Genomic DNA, 22,549 nt, shown 5'->3' on the forward strand with positions numbered 1-22,549 from the left:
GGCACACTGAGGTCACCTCCTCACTTTTAATGATGATAATGCAACAAAAACCTTTATATAAACAGTTTATTTACTCTAAACAGCAACACAGACAAACGCCATATAAACACAAAGGAAGTGATGCGGAAACGCGACGCTGGCTGACTGTGGATCTGAGGCTCGTAAGCAACACAAGCCGGGCTCTGGGAGAGGAGGCAGCAGGGCGGGGCAGGTCTGATTTTCTGTTTCGTGCAGCCAGCTGAAGGCTAAGTGCAGCTCTAGACGGCGTGAAGCATGCCTGCATCCGCGAGCAAAGGAACTAGCTCCTTGGGACTCATTGAAGTATAAAAGTTTGTAATTTTACAGCAGTTGAAATACTGACATCAATATTAAAATAAAAGCAAGTTTTACATAACAATCAAAAATACAAAAGACTGAAGGAAGAGACCCTGTATGAAAAACTGGGCGATTCAGCGAGCCGAGACTGTACCAGTGGCGGAAATGGAAAATGGCGCCCGCCCAACCCTCCCCAGGTGACCAGTAATTGTAGAGAGCAACGTTAGATTTGCAAAAATGTTGTAAACAAGTTCTTGCCACACCAATCCCTTCCTTTTTATGATGCCACAGGTCGCTGCTTATGAGGGAGCAAACTTCTTGGCTTGTGCTCGAACCCTTTTCTCGTATTCCACTCTGTTTTGGCTGAGGAGGTCAAAAGAGAGACATGTTAGAAGGTGCGGCCGCTGCCCGAGGGCGCCCAGGAAGCCTGGAGCGCACATGGGTGAGGAGGTCTCGGGGGCACCGGTCCTGGGCCAAACTGGGAGGAGGGTGAGCCCTGTGGGTTTGCCGGTCTAGCCAGCGACCAGCAGCTTCTTTCCCTACCTCTATGAGGCAGCATCCATCATACTCGTCACTGGAGGAAACAGATCTCCCAGTACCATCTGCTTCAAAACCAGACACAAACCTCTGGGGGGGTTTGCCCTCGGCTCTCAGTACCGCGGGAGAAGGTGCGAGCAGCTTACGGCGGCCAGGCAGGACCCCAGCTGGGGCTCTAGGGTGAGAACCACCGCTGATAAAAGGGGCCAGTGTGCATCACCCAGAGGGGAGACATTTGCAGACAGGGTTCCTGGACACCCAGTGCTGGGGCTGGTCAGCGACCCTCACGAAGGTGTGCAAAGCCCCTGATAAGAAAGTCAGGGGTTCTTCCAAGCTGTGCTGTGCAACCAGTGAGGCCCCTCAGAGCGCAGCCCACGGCCTGAGGCCATGTAACCACAGCCCAGGCGTGGGGTGGCTGAAGCTCCTCAGCTGCACCACGGTGCTGACGGCTCCAGTGCCCAGGACCCTGCCTGTGGCCTCCCTGGGGAATGGCTGCAGCGCCAGCAGCGGGAGAGGCAGAGCTGCCGGTGCGGCCCTGTGTTGGTCCGGTGCCAAGGAGGCTGGTGTGGCCCTGAGAGCTGGAGAGCGAGGTCACAGGACCAGCGCCTACAGTGGTCTGAGCGCACCCACCCCCGGCCCCTGACCTTTGACCCTGGCTCCCAGTGTTGTGTCAAGCCCAGGCCACCACAGCCCCAGGGCGGAGGCAGTGGCCGGGGGGCTTTGGAAGGAGTGGGCAGAACAGCCAAGTCCAGCTCCGCCACTGACCAAGTGAAGGCCGGGATGGGGCTGCAGGCACCTGCCAGCGTAGGACATGCCCTGTGACCTTTTGGAAGCAAGGTGGGAACGCGGGCAGACCCCACCAGCCTGGGCCAGCACCGACCACTCAACCAGAAGAGCCTCGGCGCCTGACGGTGCAGAGCCGTGTCCCATGGTACCTCGGCCACACGCCGCTGCCACCAACACAGGAGACCCAGGAAAACCTGGCTCTGCTCTATGAGCAGCAAGGAGACATCTCAGGCTCGAGGGCCACGCACCTCTGTTGCAAGGGCTCAGCTCAAACGAGTACCCCAGTGGCCTTATTTACAAAGGGTGCGGGCCAATGGGGAGCAGCAGTGAAAGCACACAGCGCCCAGCTTGAGGTCAGGGCAGAAGTCGCTCACGCTCCACTCGAACCACTGAGCAATGCCCCCTGGCGGGAAGCCCCAGGGAGGAGGCCAGATTGAAGTCCAGAGGGGGTGGGCCAGGGGGCTCTGGGACCTTGGCCCTGCCGGGGGGTGTCTTCTGCCCTTAGACAACACTGGGCTGGGCCCAGAGACCTGAGCCATCTTGGGAAGAGAAATACCTCTCCTGCAACGTGGTGCTTCTCTCGGGTGGACTCGGAACAGCTCGGGTGCCGGCTGCTCAGAGCAGCCCGAGGACAGTCTCAGCCTCTGCTTTACCCTCCACCTCCCACTCCAGATGCCCTCCAGGAAGGAACAGGCCCCTGCCTGGCCTCTCCCGAGGGCCAGCCCCTTGGATCCCAGGCCACTGGGGCACCTGGGCATTGTCCCCAGAAAATGCTATACTCCGTTCCCCAGTTCCCCTCAGGTGTGGGCCTGGGTTTCTAAACGTGGGCAGACGGAGCAGTGGGCGTCAGGGCCCCAGCCTAGCTTAAGGCCCCATCCAGACCAGCCTGGGGAGGACCACAGGCCCACGCGCCACATTTAACCACTGCTCACCCCAACTACGTCATACCAGGCCTCCTCCCTCATCGTGGAGAGTGGACGCAGGACCCGCGTGCCATGTGGGGAAGGACCAGGCATGGAGTGGACGCCTGGCACTGGGGGGTGGGGAGGTAGGGATCACAGCAGCTGGGTGGCCAAGAGCAACCTGATCATCACGCCCCCGCTGACCACCCCCATGGGAGGCACCACACCGAGGCGGGACCAGGAAGAGGGGCTGGAGATGCGGAGAGCAGCAGGAGGACCGAGGTGGGAGGTCTGGGGTCCCTGGTTGAACTGGGTTGTTGGACATCCCTCCCTCAGGGCCCCACTCAGGGCGACGTTCCCTCTGAGCTGGACCAGAGTCCCAGGGCCGGCCCGGCCACAGCTCAGACACAAAGTGGCCAACACCTGAGCTCCGCTTCATGACAACCCCCCCCCACCCTCCCCCCCACGGGTCACCTGTTTCTGCACACGCAGCTCCCGTGGCTGCAGGACAGCCCGGCTGCCGTGTCTCACCCCCCGACCGCTGCCTCCCAGCCAGGCTGTCAGGGGCAGCCTAGACCAGACCTGAGGGAGGCCAAGAAGAAGTTGCAGCAAACGGGGCTGGATTGCTACTAACCAGTAGATCGTGTAGGCCTCTGCTTGAGCTGGGTCTTGGATATTTGGTTCATTTAGAAGTTCCTGTATTCCTAATAAGATCTGCGTAAGAGACAAAACAAACACAGCAAGGTGGGAGGCCAGCGTGCTGAAAGGCAAACTTTCCCGGGATGGAGGACCACTGGCCCTCGGGCCCTGAAGGGTGGAGGGAGCTCGCACTCCATACCTGCTTAATCGTGATGGCCGGCCTCCAGTCCTTGTCCTCCTCCAGGATGGACAGGCACACTGTGCCCGAGGGGTACACGTTCGGATGAAATAACGGTGGTTCAAACTTGCCTGGAGCAAAGGGAATGAAAGAAACATGTTTCTAGTGGCAGGTGTCTTCCTACCAAGTAATGTCCTGCCCTGACGGTGCCTCTCCCCCTACACTGGGGCACCTGGCTGGTCACCAGGCACCTGGCCAAGAACTACTTAGAAAAACGAAACTGGGCTCTAGGTGGGAGGAGTAAGCAGTCACCTTCCTGACAGACTCAGAGGGGAAGCCAAGTGCTCCCAGGACCCCACCCGGGGTGGCTGGCATTCAGAGCACAGAGCCCCGGATGGCTGCCCCCATGTCCTCCCAGCCAGGCTGTGGCCTGACTCAGGAAGATGGGAAGGGGCCACTGCAGCAGGTGAGGAGGGTCCTGCGGGAGAGCCAAGGGCAGAAACTCAGAGGCCCTTCCAAACAAGTGGCCATTTTCAAAGCAGATCATCCTGCTTCAAAACAGAGGCTTTTAGGACCCCACATTCTTTCTTCAAAAACAAAATAACACAAAGCAAAAAAAGTTAATTTTCTTAAAAAAAAGAAAAAAGAATACATGTAGGAAATTTGAAAACATAAAAGAGCAGAGAGGGACTTCCCTGATGGTCCAGTGGTTAGGACTCTGCGCTTCCATTGCAGGAGATGTGAGTTCAATCCCTGGTTGGGGAACTAAGATCCTGCATGCCTTGTGACACGGACAAAAAGAATAAAGAAAAAAGGAAAAAAAAAAAAAAAAAAAAAAAAGGCAGGACAAAATTGCCGTAATGAGCCCCCACCCAGGGTCCGTTAACTCACCTAACGTGTTAGTGTTTTTCTCTCATCTGGGCGCTTTCCCCCTTTCTCTTGATTTTTAAAACATTATTTAATTATACCCAAAAAAGTTCAGCAACTGTAGTACACTTGATGAATTACCAAAAATGAACACACCCACTCATACCAACAGCTTCCAGAAAACTCCCTCCGTCACCTGCCTCATTATCCCAACTTGTACACCCACCCCGCCTCCAGACCAGGACTCGCGACTCTACACCCAGGAGTCAGTTTGCACCTTGCTGCCGCACAGGGCTCACTGGGAGAAGCTGCCCATGGACTTGTCCACCCCATCGTAGGTGCACATCTGAGCTACTACGACTGAAGCTGCAAACACTCCTGAACGTGAATTCTGGTGCACATGTGTATTTCAACGTGAAAATGCTGGGTTGCAAGCTGTCCGTGTTGAACTTGAGTAGATACTGCTCATTTCCACAGCGGCTGTACCAACTTACATGTCATCAGCAGGGTCTGCATGCTCCCACACTTTGTGACTTTGCCAGCCCCTGGTGGTGTCAGGCACCCTGATAAAATGACAGTGGTTGCCTCTCATGGTTCTGATTTGCATTTTCCTTTCACTCCCTGCGACACACTTGCTGCTTCTTTGGAGAAGCTCTTCTTTAAACCTCTCACACGCTTTTCTTGTTGACTTGCAGATGCTCTTTATATACGCAGGACACAGGCCCTTTGTCAGTTATTTGTCTCCCAGCACCCCCCCCAGCCCCTCACCCCCATCTCAGGTCACTGGCTGCCTTCCCTCTGCACCAGGTCACCCTCCTGACTCCTAACACTGCCATCACATGGACTGCTGACCTCCACAAACGGAACCTGGTCCAGCTCCTCGGCATCTGGGAGACTCACTCATGTCACAAACACAGACTCTTCCTTCTCTCTGCTGCAGACTGTCCCACTGTTCATGTGTCCGTTCTACTGTGAACAGACACCTGCGCTGCCCCCAGCTTTTCCCGGACACACGCCGCCCAGGCCTTTTGGTGTGCACACTTTCACTGGGTCTCTCCTCAGTGAACAGCCGGTCCCAGAGCAGGCATTAAGTGTGGCCTCAGTAGACAAACTGAGAGCTTTCCGAGGGAAGTGCTCTCTAGAGCTGGGCCCCTCCCTCCCCGCTGCCTCCCTGTTCCCGCTGGGTTGTCACTTGCAGTGTCTGGTGATGAGGTCAGGCACCTTCCCCTGTGCCCACTGGCTGGGTGGAGAGCCTCTTTTGTGAAGGGCCTGAGCTAATGGCGGTTTGCCCTTTCTCACTGAAGTGCAGATGCTCTTGATGTATTTGGAACGAGAACTGACAAACACATCCCATCTCTCTCCTCCTCACTCTCACTGGTGTCTCCTGGTGAGGAGATGGTCTTGATTTAAAGGCAGTCCAGCTCATCCTTTCTCTCCTTATGGTTAAAGTGCTCTCAGCCCGCCCACGTGATGGAGAGGTCCTCCCGTCTCCTCCACAGCTGTACTTCTCACCAGGCACCAAGATGCGCAGGAGAGCAAGCTCTCCTTCCACTGGGCCCCCACACCTCCCAGAGTCTTCTGTCATCAGCCAAGCCTGTATACGGCGGGCCTCTCTGGACTCTGCCTTGCAGGCCTGCATCTCAGTGTCCCTGCAGCAGGTCTCAGCCCGCTTTCCATCTTGCCGTCCTACGGGTCTGGGTGCTCTTCTCACCCAAGCAGCCTCAGCCTAGGCCTCACAATCCCCCCCCACAAATCTCCAAGGGCATGGCTGTTCTCAGCACCCTGCATTTCCTGCATTTTAGAGTCTGTGTGACAGTTTCCAAAAAAGTCTGCTTGTGTTGTGACTGGGATCACACTGAACCTACAGAAGAGCTGGGAGAGAACAGGCACATGCACTCACAGTCTTCCAAGCTGTGCACACGGCCTGTCCTGCCAGGGATCAAGGCTGCCTCTGATCCTTGCAGAAACATCTGATCATTTTCAGCGGAGAGGTCTTTTTTGTTGGCCACGCCTCGGGGCTTGTGGGATCTTAGTTCCCCGAGCAGGGATTGAACCCACACCCTTGGCAGTGAAAGTTGGACCAGAGAATTCCCTTTTAAATTTATATTTATTTATTTTTTTGGCTACATTGGGTCTCAGTTGCAGCACGTGGGATCTTTGTTGGGCATGCAAAATATTTCGTTGCAGCGTGCAGGCTTCTCTCTAGTTGTGGTGTGCGGGTTTTCTCTCTCTAGCTGTGGCACGCAGGCTCCAGAGGGCGTGGGCTCTGTAGTTTGCGGCACGCAGGCTCAGTAGTTGTGGTGCACAGGCTTAGCTGCCCCGCAGCATGTGGGATCTTAGTTCCCTGACCAGAGATCGAACCCATGTCCCCTGCATTGGAATGTGGATTCTTTACCACTGGACCACCAGGGAAGTCTCCCCTCTTTTAAATTAAATAAAAAATTTTGTGAATTAGTCTTTTATTCAGCAATCTTAGACTCAGAGAAAGATTGTCTGCAGTCTTGTCTTCCAGTTCTTCTGCTGGGATTTCTTTTTCTTGCCTGGCTCTATCTTCTTGGAATTCCAATACAATGTAGAATAGAAGTGATGAAATTAGCTACAATGTCTCATTTCTTGATTAAAGATACTCTTTTTTTAAAAATTAATTAATTTCTTTGGGCAGCATTGGGTCTTTGTTGCTGCGCACAGGCTTTCTCTAGTTGCAGCGAGAGGGGGCTACTCTTTCGTTGCAGTGCGCGGGCTTCTCATTGCGGTGGCTTCTCTTGTTGCGGAGCATGGGCTCCAGGCACGCGGGCTCCAGAGTGAAGGCTCAGTAGTTGTGGCACATGGGCTTAGCTGCTCTGCAGCATGTGGGATCTTCCCAGACCAGGGATCAAACCCATGTCGCCTGCGTTGGTAGGCGGATTCTTAACCACTACGCCACCAGGGAAGTCCCTGATTAAAGATATTCTTTAAGGTAATACCTGTACGTGGCAAAAAAATTCAAACAGCAAAGAACCACCCCAAATGAAATAAGTCTCCATCCCAGTGGTTAACTGTTAGTTTTAGAAATTCTTCTGGTTGTGCCTTTGTAACAGACATCTTGAATTACTGACCACCAGAGTGAACGCTGACACAGTCTTGCCCCACCACGTGCCGGGGGCACTCTTCACATGCTGGGGTATGCGTTAACACACCCAATTAACCAGAGACAGATAGCATTTGCTGATTTCCAGCTACAAAAGGGGAGGGACCTGGGGCCCCTTCTGAGTTTTGCTGAAATGTGTTCCCACGGTCTGGCCACAGCACTATCTCAGATGCAGCCTCGGCCCTTTCTTCCTGCCACCTTCTCTGGAGACTTCAGCACGCTATCCACCCAGGGTGCACACGCTGCACCACAAAAGTATCAAATTCTAACAAGCAACAAAACCCTCTGGGGGGTGAGGCTCTGGACCACGGTCCTTCTGCACGTCTACCCCTTCCAGGGCTGGATCTCGGTGGCACTAAGGGCCCACCTCCCAGTGATGAGAGCTGGGATTCCGGGTCTGACACTGAGCCTATTATGTGCACCTCCAGCCACTGGGGGTACAAACAGACTCAAATCCACAGCCAGTCCCAAGGATCAGAGTCCCTGGAGCCACCCCAGGAGCAGAGCAGGACATAACTGAAGCTCCACAGTCCCAAGCTCTCTGAAGAGGACCTTAGATCTCTCTGCTAGAACAAGGCAGAAGCCAACTGACTTCTGAGGACTGCGTTCTACTTACATTTCGGAGGTGAGGATGGATAATCGTCTTTGAACAGCATCCGTAGTTTAAACAAGCCTCCTTCCCACGGAGTCTGTTGGGAAATAAAACTGTGATCAGGTGTGCTGCGGGCCTCTGCGGCGGGCTGGGCCCAGGAGGGGCAAGGGGCTTGCTCCGGCTGCACCCCAGGACGGTGAGGGCCCCCTAGAGGCAGCTCCTAATGGCTCACAGCCCACCACCAGGACTGTTGGGGCCTCCATGACCCCGAGTTGGAAAGGGCCTTCCCTGGAGAGACAGGAGGCCCTGGGGGGCTCCCCCCAACACTGAGTGTGTACAGTGAAGACTTGGCAGGGGACTCCCCTGGGGGGCATTCTGTGAGGCTCCTCCCTCAGGTCCCATGGGTCCCTGGGCAACCTCCCAGTTCCACAGCCCAGCACCCCTCCCCACCCACCACCTCCAGGCCTACTCTTGCTGTATGTTTACAACCAACCATGGTAGGAGAAAACGGAGACGATGAAGCCCTGTCATCACCCAGACACCTCAGGAGTCTCCTCCTTCCTTCCACTTCACCCAAGAAGAGACCCTCCCTCCCAAACGCTTCCAACGTGCCAGTCCTAACGTACCCAGGCACACTCAGGTGAGCGGAGGAGGCAGCACCGTGGCCCATGAGTGCAGGACACGCGGGGCCCCACATGGCTGTCTTAGGTGGCTGATGCCTGGCCTCTGTGTCTAAGGATCTGCAGGTGTCCCAGGCTCAAGACCCACACCCCCCGCGCCCCAGAGCATCGCCATGTACGGGCTGCTTCAACCTCAGCCCCCCTCCACCCCCTCCAGGGCTCCTCCTGCTCCTGGGGCGTGGCAGGGGGGCTGCATGATGCCACCCCTCCCCATCTGCTACAGCCCAGCTCCTTTCTGAATTAAGACTGCCCGGAGGGCCACATGTCACCCTAACCTTGTCCCCCTGGCCAGGGGATGGGACCACGGCCCGCGTGACCATCACAATCATCACACACACTTGAACCTGAGTCCTTCTGAAGGGGGGCAGCCCCTCTTACCCCCTTCTTCCCGGGAATGGCGCACTCCCAGTTCATGAGGTTCATCGTGCCGTCGGGATTTTTTGTTGGGACGGCCACAAAACCCTGAGAGGAAACAACACAGGGCACATCAGTGCCATGGCAGCCAGTTCCCTGCTCCCGGGATAAACCCGCCAGCATCAGCCCAGAGGCCAAATGGCTAACCCACAGGGACCTGAGGTTCTCGTCAAGGGGAAACCATCACCCTGCCACACACAGAAGTAAAGCTTTCCTTACAAACGGGTGGTCTTTTCTCCAAGCTTTCCTCTCCTGGGCGAGTCTGCTGAGGGCGATCCCCGACATGTTTGCGTCCCTAGAAGAGACGGGCAGAGTGTGCGATGAGCACCGGCAGCCGTGGGCCCTCTGCCCCCTCACCCCGTACCCGGCCCAGCCCAACAGACTCGCTTCCAAGAAGCAGGGAAACCAAGGCTCCCACCCGGCCCCACACGCCGCTCTGGACAAGCTGTCACAGCTCCCCCCACCCCGGGGGGGGGGGCGCTCCCAGCCTCCTGGTGCAGGCAGCTCACCAGGGAAGAGGGAGCGGGTCTCCCATCCCCAGGCCCCTATGGCATGCGCTGTGACCTGCATTTCATGGTGACACAGAGCTCCAGAGAAGCAAAGCCCCAGGCCCAGCTCACACAGCTGCCAGGTGCTGCGTGGGGAGGGGGCGCCGTGCACTCCCAGCAGCCACCTGCCCACTAGCCCTGCCCTCTTTGTCCTGTGGCACCCGCTGGAGTGACAGGAACCCCAATTCCACCAGACTCCGTAGCAGAGGCAGGGACAAGATGGGGACGTCCAGAGCGCGGGCCTGAGACCTGGGAGGGGCAGTCACTGAGTGCTCCCCTCTGCCAGTGAAGGGATGTGGGGTTGCTGGCAGGCCTCCGGCCCAGAATCGGGGGCTCAGAATCTAGACTCAGGCCCGGCCAGGAGGAGAGCCCTGGTCCTGGAAGGCAACCAAGAGGAAGGCAGCCCTGGGCAGAGAGCAGTTTAATCATGCAACGGGTGGGGGCTGCACAAGTCCAGAGGCAGCACCCCCCCACCCCAGCATCCAACAGACCCACCTGTCACCAGGCCTGGGGGCTCGGGCCTTCCCTGGCCCCTGCCACTTTCTCATCCTACAGCCCCACCCTAGGACCCGCTGCCACTCTGCCTGTTGTGAGTGGGCCAAGACCTGTCTCCCAGTGACTTTGGGGAAGTCAACAAAAGGGGGAGGAGGCCCTGCAGCCAGGCTACTCAAACTCCTGGTCTCTCCAGAATATTGGCTCCCCTGCACCTCTGGACCACAGATCCTCAGGGCTTGGCGGCATCAGCCATTCAGATTCATTGCCCGGAGCCGTCAGCCCATCTCCCAGGTGCTGCTGATGCAGCATACAGACCAGACCAGGCATGTGGCACTCTATCGTAACCCCTGCTGCCCTCGACCTCCTTCTGCCCACGAGAACGCGACCCTTAGGGACTTCCCTGATGATCCAGTGGTTAAGAATCTGCCTTCCAATGCACAGGACGCGGGTAAGATCCCTGATGGGGGAACTAAGGTCCCACGTGCCGCGGGGCAACTAAGCCCACACGCCACAACTAAGACCCGAAAACTTGCTGGAAAATTTGATCCCAAGTGTGTTTGCTGGTCTTCAGAGTCCATGGAAACATTAAAGATACCCTGAATCAAGTATTTCCATTAAGCCAGCCTTTAACAAGACCGAGGAGAGTGAATCCTACACGTGCATGGCTGGTGGCTTGCCCCCATCCTGCAGGCTTGCACTGGAGGGCCTGGGGACAGGCCCCCTCTGCACCTCTGGCAGGGAAGAGGTCCAGCACCTCGAGTTCCCTCGGACAACACAGCTCTCAACCAGGCACAGAAGAACAAACTTCTGACAAACACAGAACTGGAAACCAGCCGTGCTTCCCAGCTGTGCCGGCCCTGACCCAAAGTTGGGGACCACCAAGCCCGTTTTAGACCTGAGAAGGGAAGATCAGAAGTAACCTGCCCACTGAGGGAAGAGCCTCAACTCAAACCCAGGGGGTCTTCCCACTCCCGGCAGGAGGGCTGCTCCTCTCTGCAGCCCCTGCCTCATAATCACTCCTGCAGCCCCCTCCCTTGGCTCAGGCTGACCCCCAAGTGCTCCAGCAATCCAAATCAAAACCTTGTCCCAGCATCTGCTGGGACACTCTGCCCCCAGGCCTCAAAAAACACAAACACGCCCATGTTCCTGCAGGAGAGGTGGGGTCAGGTCAACAATGCAACAGCAGACCAGCCGATCAGTGGGGCCCTGGGCGGCTACCTCACTGGGCACCAGTTACAAGGGCACGTCCCCAGGCCCAGTGGCCCCATGGAGCCAGGAACTCTGCGGGGATCTGGCTCTTGGACGACTCCCCAAGAAGTAAGCATAGCGGGGAGGGGGGGGCAGGTTTGGGATGGCCACCGCAGCCTCCAGCATCACCCAGGAGCCCAGGTCCCAGGAAGTGGGGTGAGTTACTGCAAAACACCAGAGCAACGGGATGTGGTGTGTCATCAAGAAACACATATACTCATGTCATCGTGAAAAAAAGTGAGGATCAAAAATCAAAGCCCGGGCTTCCCAGGTGACACAGTGGTTAAGAATCCGCCTGCCAATGCAGGGGACATGGGTTCGAGCCCTGGTCGAGCACATGCCAAGGAACAACTAAGCCCCTGCACAACTACTGAGCCTGCACTCTAGAGCCCGTGCTCCACAAGAGAAGCCACAATGAAAAGCCCGCACACGGCAACGAAGAGAAGTCCCAGCCCGCCACAACTAGAGAAAGCCCGCGTGCAGCAACAAAGACCCAACACAGACAAAAATAAATAAAATAAATAAATTTATATTTAAAAAAAAATCAAAGCCCCCCACTCAGCAGGCATGGTGACAGGAGCTGTTGCCCTGGCGGCACTCTGACCCGAGCACACCTTCTAAAAGGCTATAACCCTGCCCAACCTCAAGATTAAGTCCAAGACAAGTAACACCAGGCCTGCACCCAAAACAGAATTTCTCTTTGCCACCCCCCAACCCCAGAGCTCTGGTCTGCCCGCTTCCTCCCCATCCGTGGACCCGACCATCAGGAACATGTCTAGGATCTCCTTCCCAGGATGGCACACCTTTGTCTGCTATTTTCATTCATTCATGCAACATAAATTGAGGAATGGTATGAGTGTCGCTGCCCGGATGGCTGACATGGGGAGAAGTGCTAGGTGCCACGAGACACAAAGCAGGATGACTACGAGACGGGCGGCACCTGGGTCCTAATGGTGGTCAGGTGGCTGCCTGGACACAGCCTGCAGCAATGGGCTCAGTGCAGGAAGAGAAGAAAGAGCCGGAAGGGTGGGCACTGGTCCTGAGGGCCTGGGATTGCCTGAGGGAGGCGGGGAGACGCAGGGGATCAGGGCACAGGAGAGTGCCAGCCGCTTTTGTCTTTAAGACTCTCTCTTGTCGGACGCTAGGGCAGTAACCCCAGAGTCTGAAAAACCTTCATTCCTGAGACTTTCTCAAACCCTTCAAATGGCTCTTCTAAAGAGAACTCAACCCCACCTCATCCCCAGGGCTGGTGGGAACGACCCCCCCCACAGGGGGCTTGAGGGATGTGGAGGATGTCCACAGCAAGCCCCTCACCAGCCAGGGCAGAGCACGCAGCATAGGCTGGCGGCCACCTCTGAACTAATGAACGCAGAAGTTCAGCAGCAGAAGACAAGCAGCTGGCGTGAGGTTCCTGAGTCTGCGCTCGGCCAGGTGTCAAGACTGGTTTCTGGAGCCCCAGGGCAGCACTCTGGACGCCGAGGATCCGTGGATTCCGGAATGGGCAAGCCAGCACTCAGGCGGCTCTGGAGGGGCAGGGCTGGGCCAGGACGCAGGCGAGGCCAGCAGGGCAATCCTGAGCACCGCCTGTCTGCTGACCGCGTGCCAGGACCCCGCCACAGGCCACCTCTTCTGCTGACAACGGACAAAGCTGCCTCTGCAGGCCCTGTCCAAGCACCAGCTGTGGTTGTCTCAGGTGCAAAAGGTAATGGGGGGTGGGTCCCCACAGAAGTTCCTGCAGCCCCTTCCTTAGGGGTGCCAATGGACCAGAGCGGGAACCAAAAAGACCGCTTCCACCACCAGGGCAAACAGCCACAGGTGCACACCTGCACTGTCCCAGGCAGAGGTCTGGCCTCCTGCTCCCCAGAAGAAAGCAGCCAATTTGGTACACTTTAATTACAACATGGAGCCACTCCTTCAGAATCCCACTTAGGATCGAATCTGCCTTCCCCAAACGACAGAGAGGCACTTAAGGAGCAGTTAAGTGTTACTAGACGCTTTAGAACAGCAAAATCATTAAGATATGAAGACAAGATATCTATGAACTGCTAGAGAGAGCCTGCAGGGGAGGACCCGGGTTCTCCAGGGAGACCCTGGAAATCTGCCGTCATCTTCTTCCAGATCAGGCTGTACTTGAACCCGCTCTTCTAGTTGACAGCACAGACTTCAGAGCCACTTACTGGCTGCACATGAGGGCGAGTGGCTTCTCTCCCCCACCCTCAACCTTCTCACCTGTAAAATGGACAATAGCACTGTGACCCCCCACAGGTTGGCTGGGGATAAAACTGATAAAGGATCAGCAGCCCTGGATGGGTCTTTTTCACCCAAACGTAAACTCCCCAGGGGAAGGCACTAGCTTCACCTGATGCAGGCACCCTGCACTCAGGAGACACTCCAGACGAGGTGCAGTTCTCTGTTCTTTCCTGACATTACTTCCTAGGACCCCAGGCCGTTTCTGAAGCAAGGCCCCAAACCTCCAGCAAGACTCACCAGACAAAGGTGCAACAAGATACAGAATTCACGCCTAAACCACCCGAAAGGCCATAAACAAGTCAGGACAAACTTGGGATCCATCTCCCTTTTCTGTTGGGTAGGTTTTCTATCCAAAGGCACGGTTTCCTTAAGAGCAAGAAACATTTAGGACTACAGGCTTTAAAAGGAGACCAACAAAAGCCAGCTCCGCAAACACAGAACAGTAACTTTGCTAACTGAGGAACTAAGCTTACTTCCAAATCATACAAACCAGACCAATTAATTCCGTGATTTAGGAGCAGGTGCTAGTCGTTACCATGATCCCAGCTAATCATTGCCTCGCCTTCCTCCTACTCGCCTAACTACCAGTTCCAGCCTCCGTGCAATTGGTACAAAGCAGGCTTGAGAGTGAATCTCCCCGTAAAGGGGAGCGCTAACACTCAGTGTCCCACCAACTGGGAGCGGAGCTCCGGAGGCACAAGAGCTCGGACTTGTTTTCATTTCTAGACATCACACGCCACCCCCCAAACGCGCCCGCGCTTCTGCAGCGCGCGGCTTTGCACTCTTTGTGCGGTGCGTCCTCTCCCGGGCTGGAACGCGCCACAGGTTCGCGCGCACACCTTGACCCCGGAAACGCTCCGCCTTGGCGGAGGGCTCGGCGCTCCTGTCACCGCGGCCCGAGCGGCGGGCGCCGTCTGCGGCCCCGGACGCGACTCGCGCGCCGCGACCTGCCCGAGCGCGCGCCCGAGCGAACGTCCCCCGCCCCCCCGGGCCGCGCCTCGGGCCGCGGGCCGGTGAGCCCAACGGGCCGGCCCCCGCCACGGCGTCAGCAGCCCGGGGCGGGCCGGTTCCCGGGAGCGGGCCGGGCCGCGGGTGGAGGGCGCCCGCCCGGCCGGGCCCGACGGCGGCGGAGGCCGCGGCCCGCCGAGGCCTGGCCCCCGGCCCGTCCGCCCCGCGCGCTCACCTCGGGCGGCCGCAGCCCGGCGAGCGAGGCGGACGAGACGGCGGCGGCGGCGCTCCCTTTGTCTCGGGACTTCCCTCCCGAGCCCGCTCCGCGCGCAGCCCGAGCGCTCGAGGACCCCGGCGCGGGCGGGGCGGGGCGGGGCCTGCGAGGCCTGCCCGCCGCGCGCCTGCCCCGCAACCCGTTGCCGCCGCCGCACGCCCCGCGCCGCCCGCTAGGCCGTTCGCCGCCCGCCGCCCGCGTTGCGCCGCCGCGCGCCCGCGCCCCGGGCCCGGCCCGGGAGCCCGGCCCGGGGGCGGCTTTCCAGTCAGGCGGCGCCCTGGACACCTGCGCCCTTAAAGGAGCCGCGTCCCCGATGTGAGGGAGCGTCTGCAAACTCCCCTTCGCGGGGCACGCGTCCACCCGAGGACACACCGGCGAGCGGCGGGGTAACGGGGAGGCCGAGATCTCCAAGGGCTCCCCGGATGCCCCGCGGGCACCTCCCCGGGCACGGCTCCCAGAGGTCTCCTTGAGGCTAGGATCCGGGGCCGGGGAGCAAAGACCACTGAGGCCTAGGGATCCCCGAAGCGTCGCAGCAAGGTGACGATCCCTCGCGTACGGCACGCTGTGAAGCCCCTTGCAATTGGCCAGTTCGGGGCTCTGGGCGGGGCGTTTATCGAATCTGCCCAATGAGCAGACCCCGTACAAAAGGCCGAGTGCTGGCCCGACCGACGGAAGGAAAAGTGTGGACGCTCCCTAACCCGGGGGCTGGCCCTGGGGGGAGGGGCGTCGGGGCTGCGAGCGGGTGGGGGAGGGGAAGGGAGGCCGGCCGAATCACGGCCCCATCCCTGCCGTCCCGGTCTCGGGTCCACCCTGAACCTGTGTGCGAACGGGGTCCTTCCCGGCCACGCTGGGCGCCTCCCCGTCGGGCGGCCCCTGACCCCCGTCCCCCGGCTCGCGGTGGGAGAGGGCGCTTTCCAAGGTCAGGCCGCCCCGCCCTTGGGCGCTTTGGGATCAGGTGGCGAGAGGTGTCCCGGGCCCCGACCCGGGCCGCGCGGCCGGTGCAGGGCTCCTGGCGGCCCTGGACGGCAGAGGGGGCTTGCTTTCATTCACTGCTTCTTTCCTTTTCATAGTCTCCCTCTGTCTCCTTCCTCCTTCCTCCTTCCTCCCTCCATTTCCTTGCATTCCCCCTCCTCACCCCAGTCCCCTAGTTGGCACTGTGCTGAGACTGTTGGCCTCCAGGGCAGGGACCCTAGGTCTGGTGTCCCAAGGCCCACATCTGGCCCAAAGCTCTCAGCGGGTGTTCAGTGGATGAATTGCGTGTGCTCCCAGCAGTTCTGTTATTCTGGGGGAGAACAGTGAGGAAGGCCACAAGCCCTGAGATGGGGGGTGGGCAGCGGTGTGTGTGTCGGGGGTAGTCTGCTGGGTCTGGTGGCTCTGTTGGGCTGGAGAGGGGGTCTGTCTAGGGTACCTCCTGGTCAGCAGTGGCCCAACGAGAGGGCCTGGTTATAGTGATTGGGGTCCCGGGTAACCAAGGCCAGAGGGCCCGGCCCCCTTGAGCCGCATGTGAGCATTCCAAGTCTCTCCTAGGCTCTGAAGTCCAGAGGGGCTGCCTACTCCTGGGTCCCCACAGTGACCCAGTGTGGGCCTGGTCTGAGGTGCTGCCTCACTTTGTCCCTCCATTGAGGTAAATGCCAGGATCAGGGATTATCTGAGACATCTGTTCTCTGGGTCCCCAGCCCTGGTTCGCTGGCTCTGAGTGGTCCTGGAAGTGTGCATTTTAACAAGTGCCCCAGGTGGGCCTGCTGCACAGCACCTGGCTGCAGAGCTACACTTTGAGGAACCCCAGGAGCATGGACCTCAGGTGCCAGTGCCATCTTTCTTGTGAGGATACCAGGAGGTTTGCACAGGGCTGCATGAGGAAGGCACCCAGCAAGTAGTAGTGGCCAGTGAAAGGTGGTGGCCATTGCTGGAGGAAGGAGAGGAGAACTAGGGGCCCACATGGGCTCTGCACAGCCAAGGGGGCAAAGAGAGGGTAGGGCTCACAGTGAGGTGGGGGGAGGTGGGCTGGAGGGGTGATGGTGGGTATAGTGTGAGGAGGCAGACTGGAAGTGGCATGTGGTTGTGGAGGGCCTGGGCCTGATCCTGTGGGCCATGGGGAGCCATAGAAGGTTGTGGAGCAGGAGATGCAAGACAAGGTCCTGGTTCTTTGTGGTGAGGGGACATCCGGAGGTGGCAGAGGTGTGGCCCTCAGCCCAGGTGGCTGAGTTCCAACCAGCAGAGAGAACTCCTATCCCAGTGGAAGGTGGTGTGGGGTCCTCATGCTGGGGGGGGAGAGAGGGTGCTGGGATCGTTGGAGAGAGGAGGGACGTTTAGCTGGAGGGTGGGTTGGAGGAGGGCAGGGGGTGGGCAGGCTCTGGAATCCTCAGCCTTCAGAAGCCTTCTGTGGAATCCTCAGCCTTCAGAAGCCTTCTGTGAGCAGCCTGCACCCCTGCACACAGGTTCTCCATGGTGGCCTCTCGGTGGTCCCCTCATCAGTCATTCACAAACGTGTATCCAGAACTGATACTCCGTGAAGAAGCACACTGCCATGTTGTAGGTAGGGCCACATGGCATGGAACAGGGGGTGACATCCAGGAACTGAGAATGGCCCCCCACTGACAGCCAGCAAGAAAGCAGGGACCCCAAGTCTTCAATAGCCAGAAGCTGACAGCTGCCAACAACCAGGGAGTCTGCGGGAGACCCTGAGCCCCAAGAGGATGGGAGAAGGTGACCCCAGTCTTCCGAGACCCTGAGCGGGGGACCCCACTAAGCCAGGGCTTCTGATGCACAGAAACCAAGATTTTAAAAAAAAAGGTGCCTTCTTTAAAGCCACTGAGTTTGTGGTGACTTGTTACACAGCAAGCGCTGACTAAAGCACCTGTGTTAGACAGGGAGGTCTCTGAGGAGGCGACCTCCAAACAGGCCTGTGGGGAGGGCTGGGGGAAGAGCCTTCCCGGCAGAAAGAGCAGGAGGTGGGGTGAGTAGGGAAAGGCCAGTGTGTATGGGGCAGAGCAAGCAGGCGGGAGGGGAGGAGGGGAAGGGGTGGGGTGGGACAGGCAGTTGAGACCAGACCACAAGTGACATTTCCACTGTGCTGGGGAGTTTGCTGTGTCCAAAGTACAACAGTTCTCGTGAGAGAGGGGGGATTTGATTGGGTCCAGCTCCCTGGGTACAAAGGAGAAACTGAGGCTTGCAGAGGGGGAGGGCTTTGTACAGTGTCAGTGAATATGAAGCCCTGGGGAAGGATTCTGGCTGACTGAGCCAGGTCATGGGCCCACCATGTGGGGATGTGGGGAGGGGGTAAGTGTGATTGGGAGCTGCCTAGAGTAGGGGCAGCACCCCCAGCTCCTCCGGGTGCCTGCTGAGGGTTAGGCCATGGGAGGTTTGTGTGCAAGGGCTGCTGCTCCAGGGGCTAGGTTAAAAAGGAAGAAAGTCCACATGCAAAAGAGTGAAGTTGGATCCCTACCTCACACCACATACAAAACCAACTCAAAGACCTAAACATAAGAGCTAAAACTATAAAACTCATAGAAGAAAACGGGAAAACCTTCATGACACTGAATTTGGCAATTATTTCTTAGATGTGACACCAAAAGCACAGGCAGGTAAAGGAAAAAACTAGATGAATCCAACTTCATCAAGAGTTAAAACTTTTGGGACTTCCCTGGTGGCGCAGTGATTGAGAATCCCCCTGCCAATGCAGGGGACATGGGTTCGATCCCTGGTCCGGGAAGATCCCCCATGCTGCAGAGCAACTAAGCCCATGTGCCTGAGCCCATGTGTACTGAGCCTGCGCACCTAGAACCTGTGCTCCACAACAAGAGAAGCCACAGCAACTAGAGAAGCCACCGCAATGAGAAGCCAACTCAATGAGAAGCCTGCGCACTGCAACGAAGAGTAGCCCCCGCTTGCCACAACTAGAGAAAGCCCGCACACAGCAAGGAAGACCCAATGCAGCCAAAAATAAATAAATTTATTTTAAAAATAAAAAAAAAAGGGCTTCTCTGGTGGCGCAGTGGTTAAGAACCCGCCTGCCAATGCAGGGGACACGGGTTCGAGCCCTGGTCCGGGAAGATCCCACATGCCGCGGAGCAACTAAGCCCGCAAGCCACACCTACTGAAGCCTGTGCGCCTAGAGCCCGTGCTCCACAACAAGAGAAGCCATCATAATGAGAAGCCTGTGCATCGCAACAAAGACCCAATGCAGCCAAAAATAAATAATAAATTAATTAATTTAAAAAAAAAATTAAAAAAAGATTGAAAACTTTTGTGCATCAAAGGACATTATTGACAGAGTAAAAAGGCAACCCATAGAATAGGAGAAAATATTTGCAAATTACGTATCTGATAAGGGGTTAATATTTAGAATATATAAAGAACTCCTACAACTCAACATCAACAAAACAAACCCAGTTCAAAAATGGGCAAAGTGTCTGAAAAGACATTTCTCCAAAGAAGACATACAAATGGCCAATAAGCACGTGAAAAGATGCTCAACACCACTAGTCACTAGAGAAATGCAGATCAAACCCCTCTAAAATACCACCTCACACCCATTGGATGGTAATTTTAAAAACAAACAAACTGGACTTCCCTGGCCTCCAGTGGTTAATTAAGACTGCGCTTTCACTGCAGGGGGTATGGGTTCGAACCCCAGTCAGGGAAGTTCTGCATTCTGCTGCGGTGCGGCAAATAAATAAATAAATAAATACAGGAAATAATGAGCATTGGCAAGAATGTGGAGAAATGGGAAACCTTGTGCATTGCTGGTGGTTATGTAGAATGATGCAGTTGCTGTGGAAAAATCTGGAAGGTGGGAAGGCCAGGGGCTTGGGAAGGGCTGCATCTGTTTCCCTGAGCTTGGGAACAGCCCTCAGAGGATGAGGAGCCCCATCTTTCGGCTCTGGGGGTACATGTGGATTGCAGGGAGTGCTGGGAGGCACTGGATGGGTGCCCACATCTCCCCAAAGTCTCCCTCTCTTCAGGCCCAGCCCGAGTGCCCTCTGCTTCGTCCTCCAGGCTCTGGTGGGCAGTGCTGCCCTCAGGCTCTCCAGGTCCATAGAGGACACCCCCTGAGTCTCTGACAGTCTCCCCCACTGCAGTCCAGTTGAGCCAGGCTGAGCCCTTCACAAGATGTTCCTAAGTAGCAGTGACTCAGCTGTGACAGGTTCTACTGCTCCCTTTTCAAGGGGCTCCCCTTGCAAGCTCCCCGAGGGAACCCTCTGACCTGAAAGGGCTGGGGCACCTCTCAGACCCCCGCATGGCTCCTCAGGCCCTGGCCTGGCCCCACAGGGCCCAGAGGATGCTTTCTAGAGGCCCAAGCTGGGATGCTGGGGCCGTGTGAAAGTGTCACCCCTCCATCTGTGCAAGTGTTAACCCGGTCAGGGCCCCCGAGCTTGCTTGTCTCATCCACTGGATGGTTTTGTACATTAGAACAGGAAGGAGCAGTCTGGGACTGTCTCTGATTGCCTGTGCCGTGACCTGTGGGTGTGATTGCTTTTCTGTGTCCCAAATGAGAAAGGAAGATGGTCGTTGGATGCCCATCACTGCCGGCTGCCAAATCGCCACTGTCACCGAAGAGAGAGGCTGGGATCAGGCTGGGTGCTCAGAACTTGGCGGAGGGTGGAGCCCCTGCTGTGTGTCCCCCCCCAGAGCCCAGGTGGTGGGACTGGGAGAGGGCGAGTCTCTACTTCTGCTCCCTCCGGCCTGCAGAGAGCTGAGCCACCAGGATGAGAAATATTTGATTGTCAGGAGATTTCCGTGAGTGGAGAATAAGGTTGCCTGGGGCAGCTGGACATCCTCTTCACTGCTGTGTAGGAAGAACGTTGCACTAACAGAGCTTGGGCCCCAACCCCCGTGAAACAGATGGAGGACGCGTCGGGTGGGGGCCTCCTTCTCTCTCCAGGTGACTTCCCAACTGGTCATACGTTCATTCACTCCCTCCCTCCCTGGTCATTGAGCGTGGGGCCAAAGAAGGGTTGGTTGGTTTTTATTTCATCTTAAGATTGGAGAATATGTTTGCTACCGCAAGACAGTGAGAGAGAGAGAGAGAGGCACGGATCGAGAGCACACGTGAGCTGGGCACACAGTGGAGGGACCTGGCTTCCACCCCCCCGCAGGTGCACACGCCCCTGGAGGCATTTCCAGAGGCCCCCCTCCCAGCCTGAGCCTTGCTTCAGCACCTCCCCCTATCAGACTCAGTCCTCCACATCTAAATAGGCATTCTGGGGACGCCAGAGCCGCTGCCAGCATTCTTCCTCGCCCACCTGGGCAGGTCAAGTCCCCTCCTCTCGTCCCTCCCCACCAACCCCCCGCAGCAGCTCTGCCTCAAAGGATGAGGCTGAGACACCGAGTCGCTCCCGCCTCCAGGCCTCTGCTCGCTGTCCCCTCCGCCGGCCTCCCTTCCTCTCCCCCAACACCGCAGCCAGGTGGCTCACTCCCCCGCTCCCCTCCTACCTGCTCTAAATCCCAGCCCCCTCCCTGCCTCCTCCCAGCTCTGGAAGGCCTTCCCCGCTGGAGCTACAACCCTCGGTTTGGGGGGCTCCCTCCCAACCTGCGCCCAGGTAGGGGGAGGAGTTTATAATGTGTCAGGCGGAAGAACCAGGAAACAGCGCTTACCTGGCTCGGCTTGTTCCGATGTGGCAGCGGCGCTTCCCCGCCCTGCGCTCGGCCGCCAGGTGGCAGCAAAGCGCCGCCTCTCCGCCCCCGCCCCGCGGCTGCAGCGGCAGGTAAGGCAGGTTCGACCCTCGCCCAACCCATTGTGCGCCAGGTGCTGCGGCGGCAGGCTAGCCATTTGTTTGCTCACTCAGCTGGCAAATAAGCGTGATGAAAGGAGGCTTCCCATCACAGCTGAATAGGGGCTGGGTCCCTATGCCTTGCACCCAAAGAAATACAGTGCAAACCTGACCATGCTTTGAGTTTGAAGCCTGATAAGGTTACCCGCCAAGATTTTGGCTGCACCTGTCCTTTCTTGTTAAAGTGGGGGTGGGTGGGTGGGGGGGTGGGAGGGGTCGAGGATGACAGGACTTGGAGATGTGTTAAAGCAACCACAGTGGCTAGGGACTTCCCTGGCTGTCCAGTGGTTAGGACTTCTCGCTTCCACCACAGGGGGTACAGGTTCAATTCCTGGTGGGGGAACCAAGATCCCACATGCTGTGTGGCCAAAAAAAAGTAACCACAGTGGCCCAAAGGGAAACCTTTCTCTTTGTTTTAATCTGAGGGATTCTACAAGAAACCGGTATGTCTCCTTCATTCTATAATTCAATGTTCTTTTTAAACACAGGCTCCTTGAGCCCCCAGAACCATCTGTTGACACGTGTTCTCTGTGTCCCCACTCTGAATGATTTGCTTAGAGTCAAAGCCAACATGCTCCAAGGCCATTTTGATTCATCCCTTCCCAGTTTCCTGGTGCTCAGACTCCACATCCTGGACTCCAGGTCCCAGTGATGCTCAGGACCAAGCGTGTGTGTCCCTGAAGCTGACCGGGGTCTCTGTGTCTGGTAGCCTGACCTTGAGGAGAGGGACAGTCTCAGGGGGCAGATGCATGGCCCAGAGCCCTGAGGCAGCGAGGGCAGCCCAGCCTTGTCATGGGCTCCCCTGCCACTTTCCCTGTCACCAGGGCCCCTGTCCAACAGGGCCTCTCCCAGGGGCTGACGGCTACTTTTGCCACTTCCCTGGCCTTGCCCACCACTCCCCACCTGGCAGGCTGTGATGCCACTTATAGGGCTCAGGCAGAGGAGCCTGCGGAGGAGTGGATGTGGAGCAGGATGG

The 22,549-nt window shown here is 57.5% G+C and overlaps 1 protein-coding gene across 5 annotated transcripts; it reads right to left on the bottom strand.

Moving 5' to 3' along the window:
• Positions 1–48: 48 nt before the first annotated feature.
• On the bottom strand, positions 49–15,316 carry UBE2I (ubiquitin conjugating enzyme E2 I). 5 transcript variants are annotated; one of them, XM_057528858.1, is made up of 7 exons: positions 15,173–15,316; positions 9,257–9,332; positions 9,002–9,085; positions 7,968–8,040; positions 3,379–3,488; positions 3,175–3,254; positions 49–678 (listed from the first exon to the last, which is right to left on the bottom strand). In XM_057528858.1, the coding sequence occupies exons 2-7, from the start codon at positions 9,320–9,322 to the stop codon at positions 615–617; spliced, it is 477 nt and encodes a 158-aa protein (XP_057384841.1). In that variant the 5' UTR covers positions 9,323–9,332; positions 15,173–15,316; the 3' UTR covers positions 49–614. The 5 variants fall into 5 exon arrangements, with proteins under 5 accessions (XP_057384841.1, XP_057384840.1, XP_057384842.1 ...); XM_057528857.1 differs by lacking the exon at positions 15,173–15,316 and adding an exon at positions 14,762–14,917; XM_057528859.1 differs by lacking the exon at positions 15,173–15,316 and adding an exon at positions 14,418–14,649.
• Positions 15,317–22,549: the final 7,233 nt, after the last annotated feature.

This window comes from Balaenoptera acutorostrata, chromosome 15 (genome assembly GCF_949987535.1).
Source record: "Balaenoptera acutorostrata chromosome 15, mBalAcu1.1, whole genome shotgun sequence".
NCBI lineage: Eukaryota > Metazoa > Chordata > Mammalia > Artiodactyla > Balaenopteridae > Balaenoptera > Balaenoptera acutorostrata.

Excerpts from the sequence above, each read along its gene's own strand:
- UBE2I (XM_057528858.1), bottom strand. The coding sequence starts at position 9,322 with ATGTCGGGGATCGCCCTCAGCAGACTCGCCCAGGAGAGGAAAGCTTGG. Across the intron at positions 9,086-9,256 it reads GGAGAAAAGACCACCCGTTT|GGTTTTGTGGCCGTCCCAAC; the intron begins GTAAGGAAAGCT and ends GTTTCCTCTCAG. Across the intron at positions 679-3,174 it reads GAGGCCTACACGATCTACTG|CCAAAACAGAGTGGAATACG; the intron begins GTTAGTAGCAAT and ends TGACCTCCTCAG.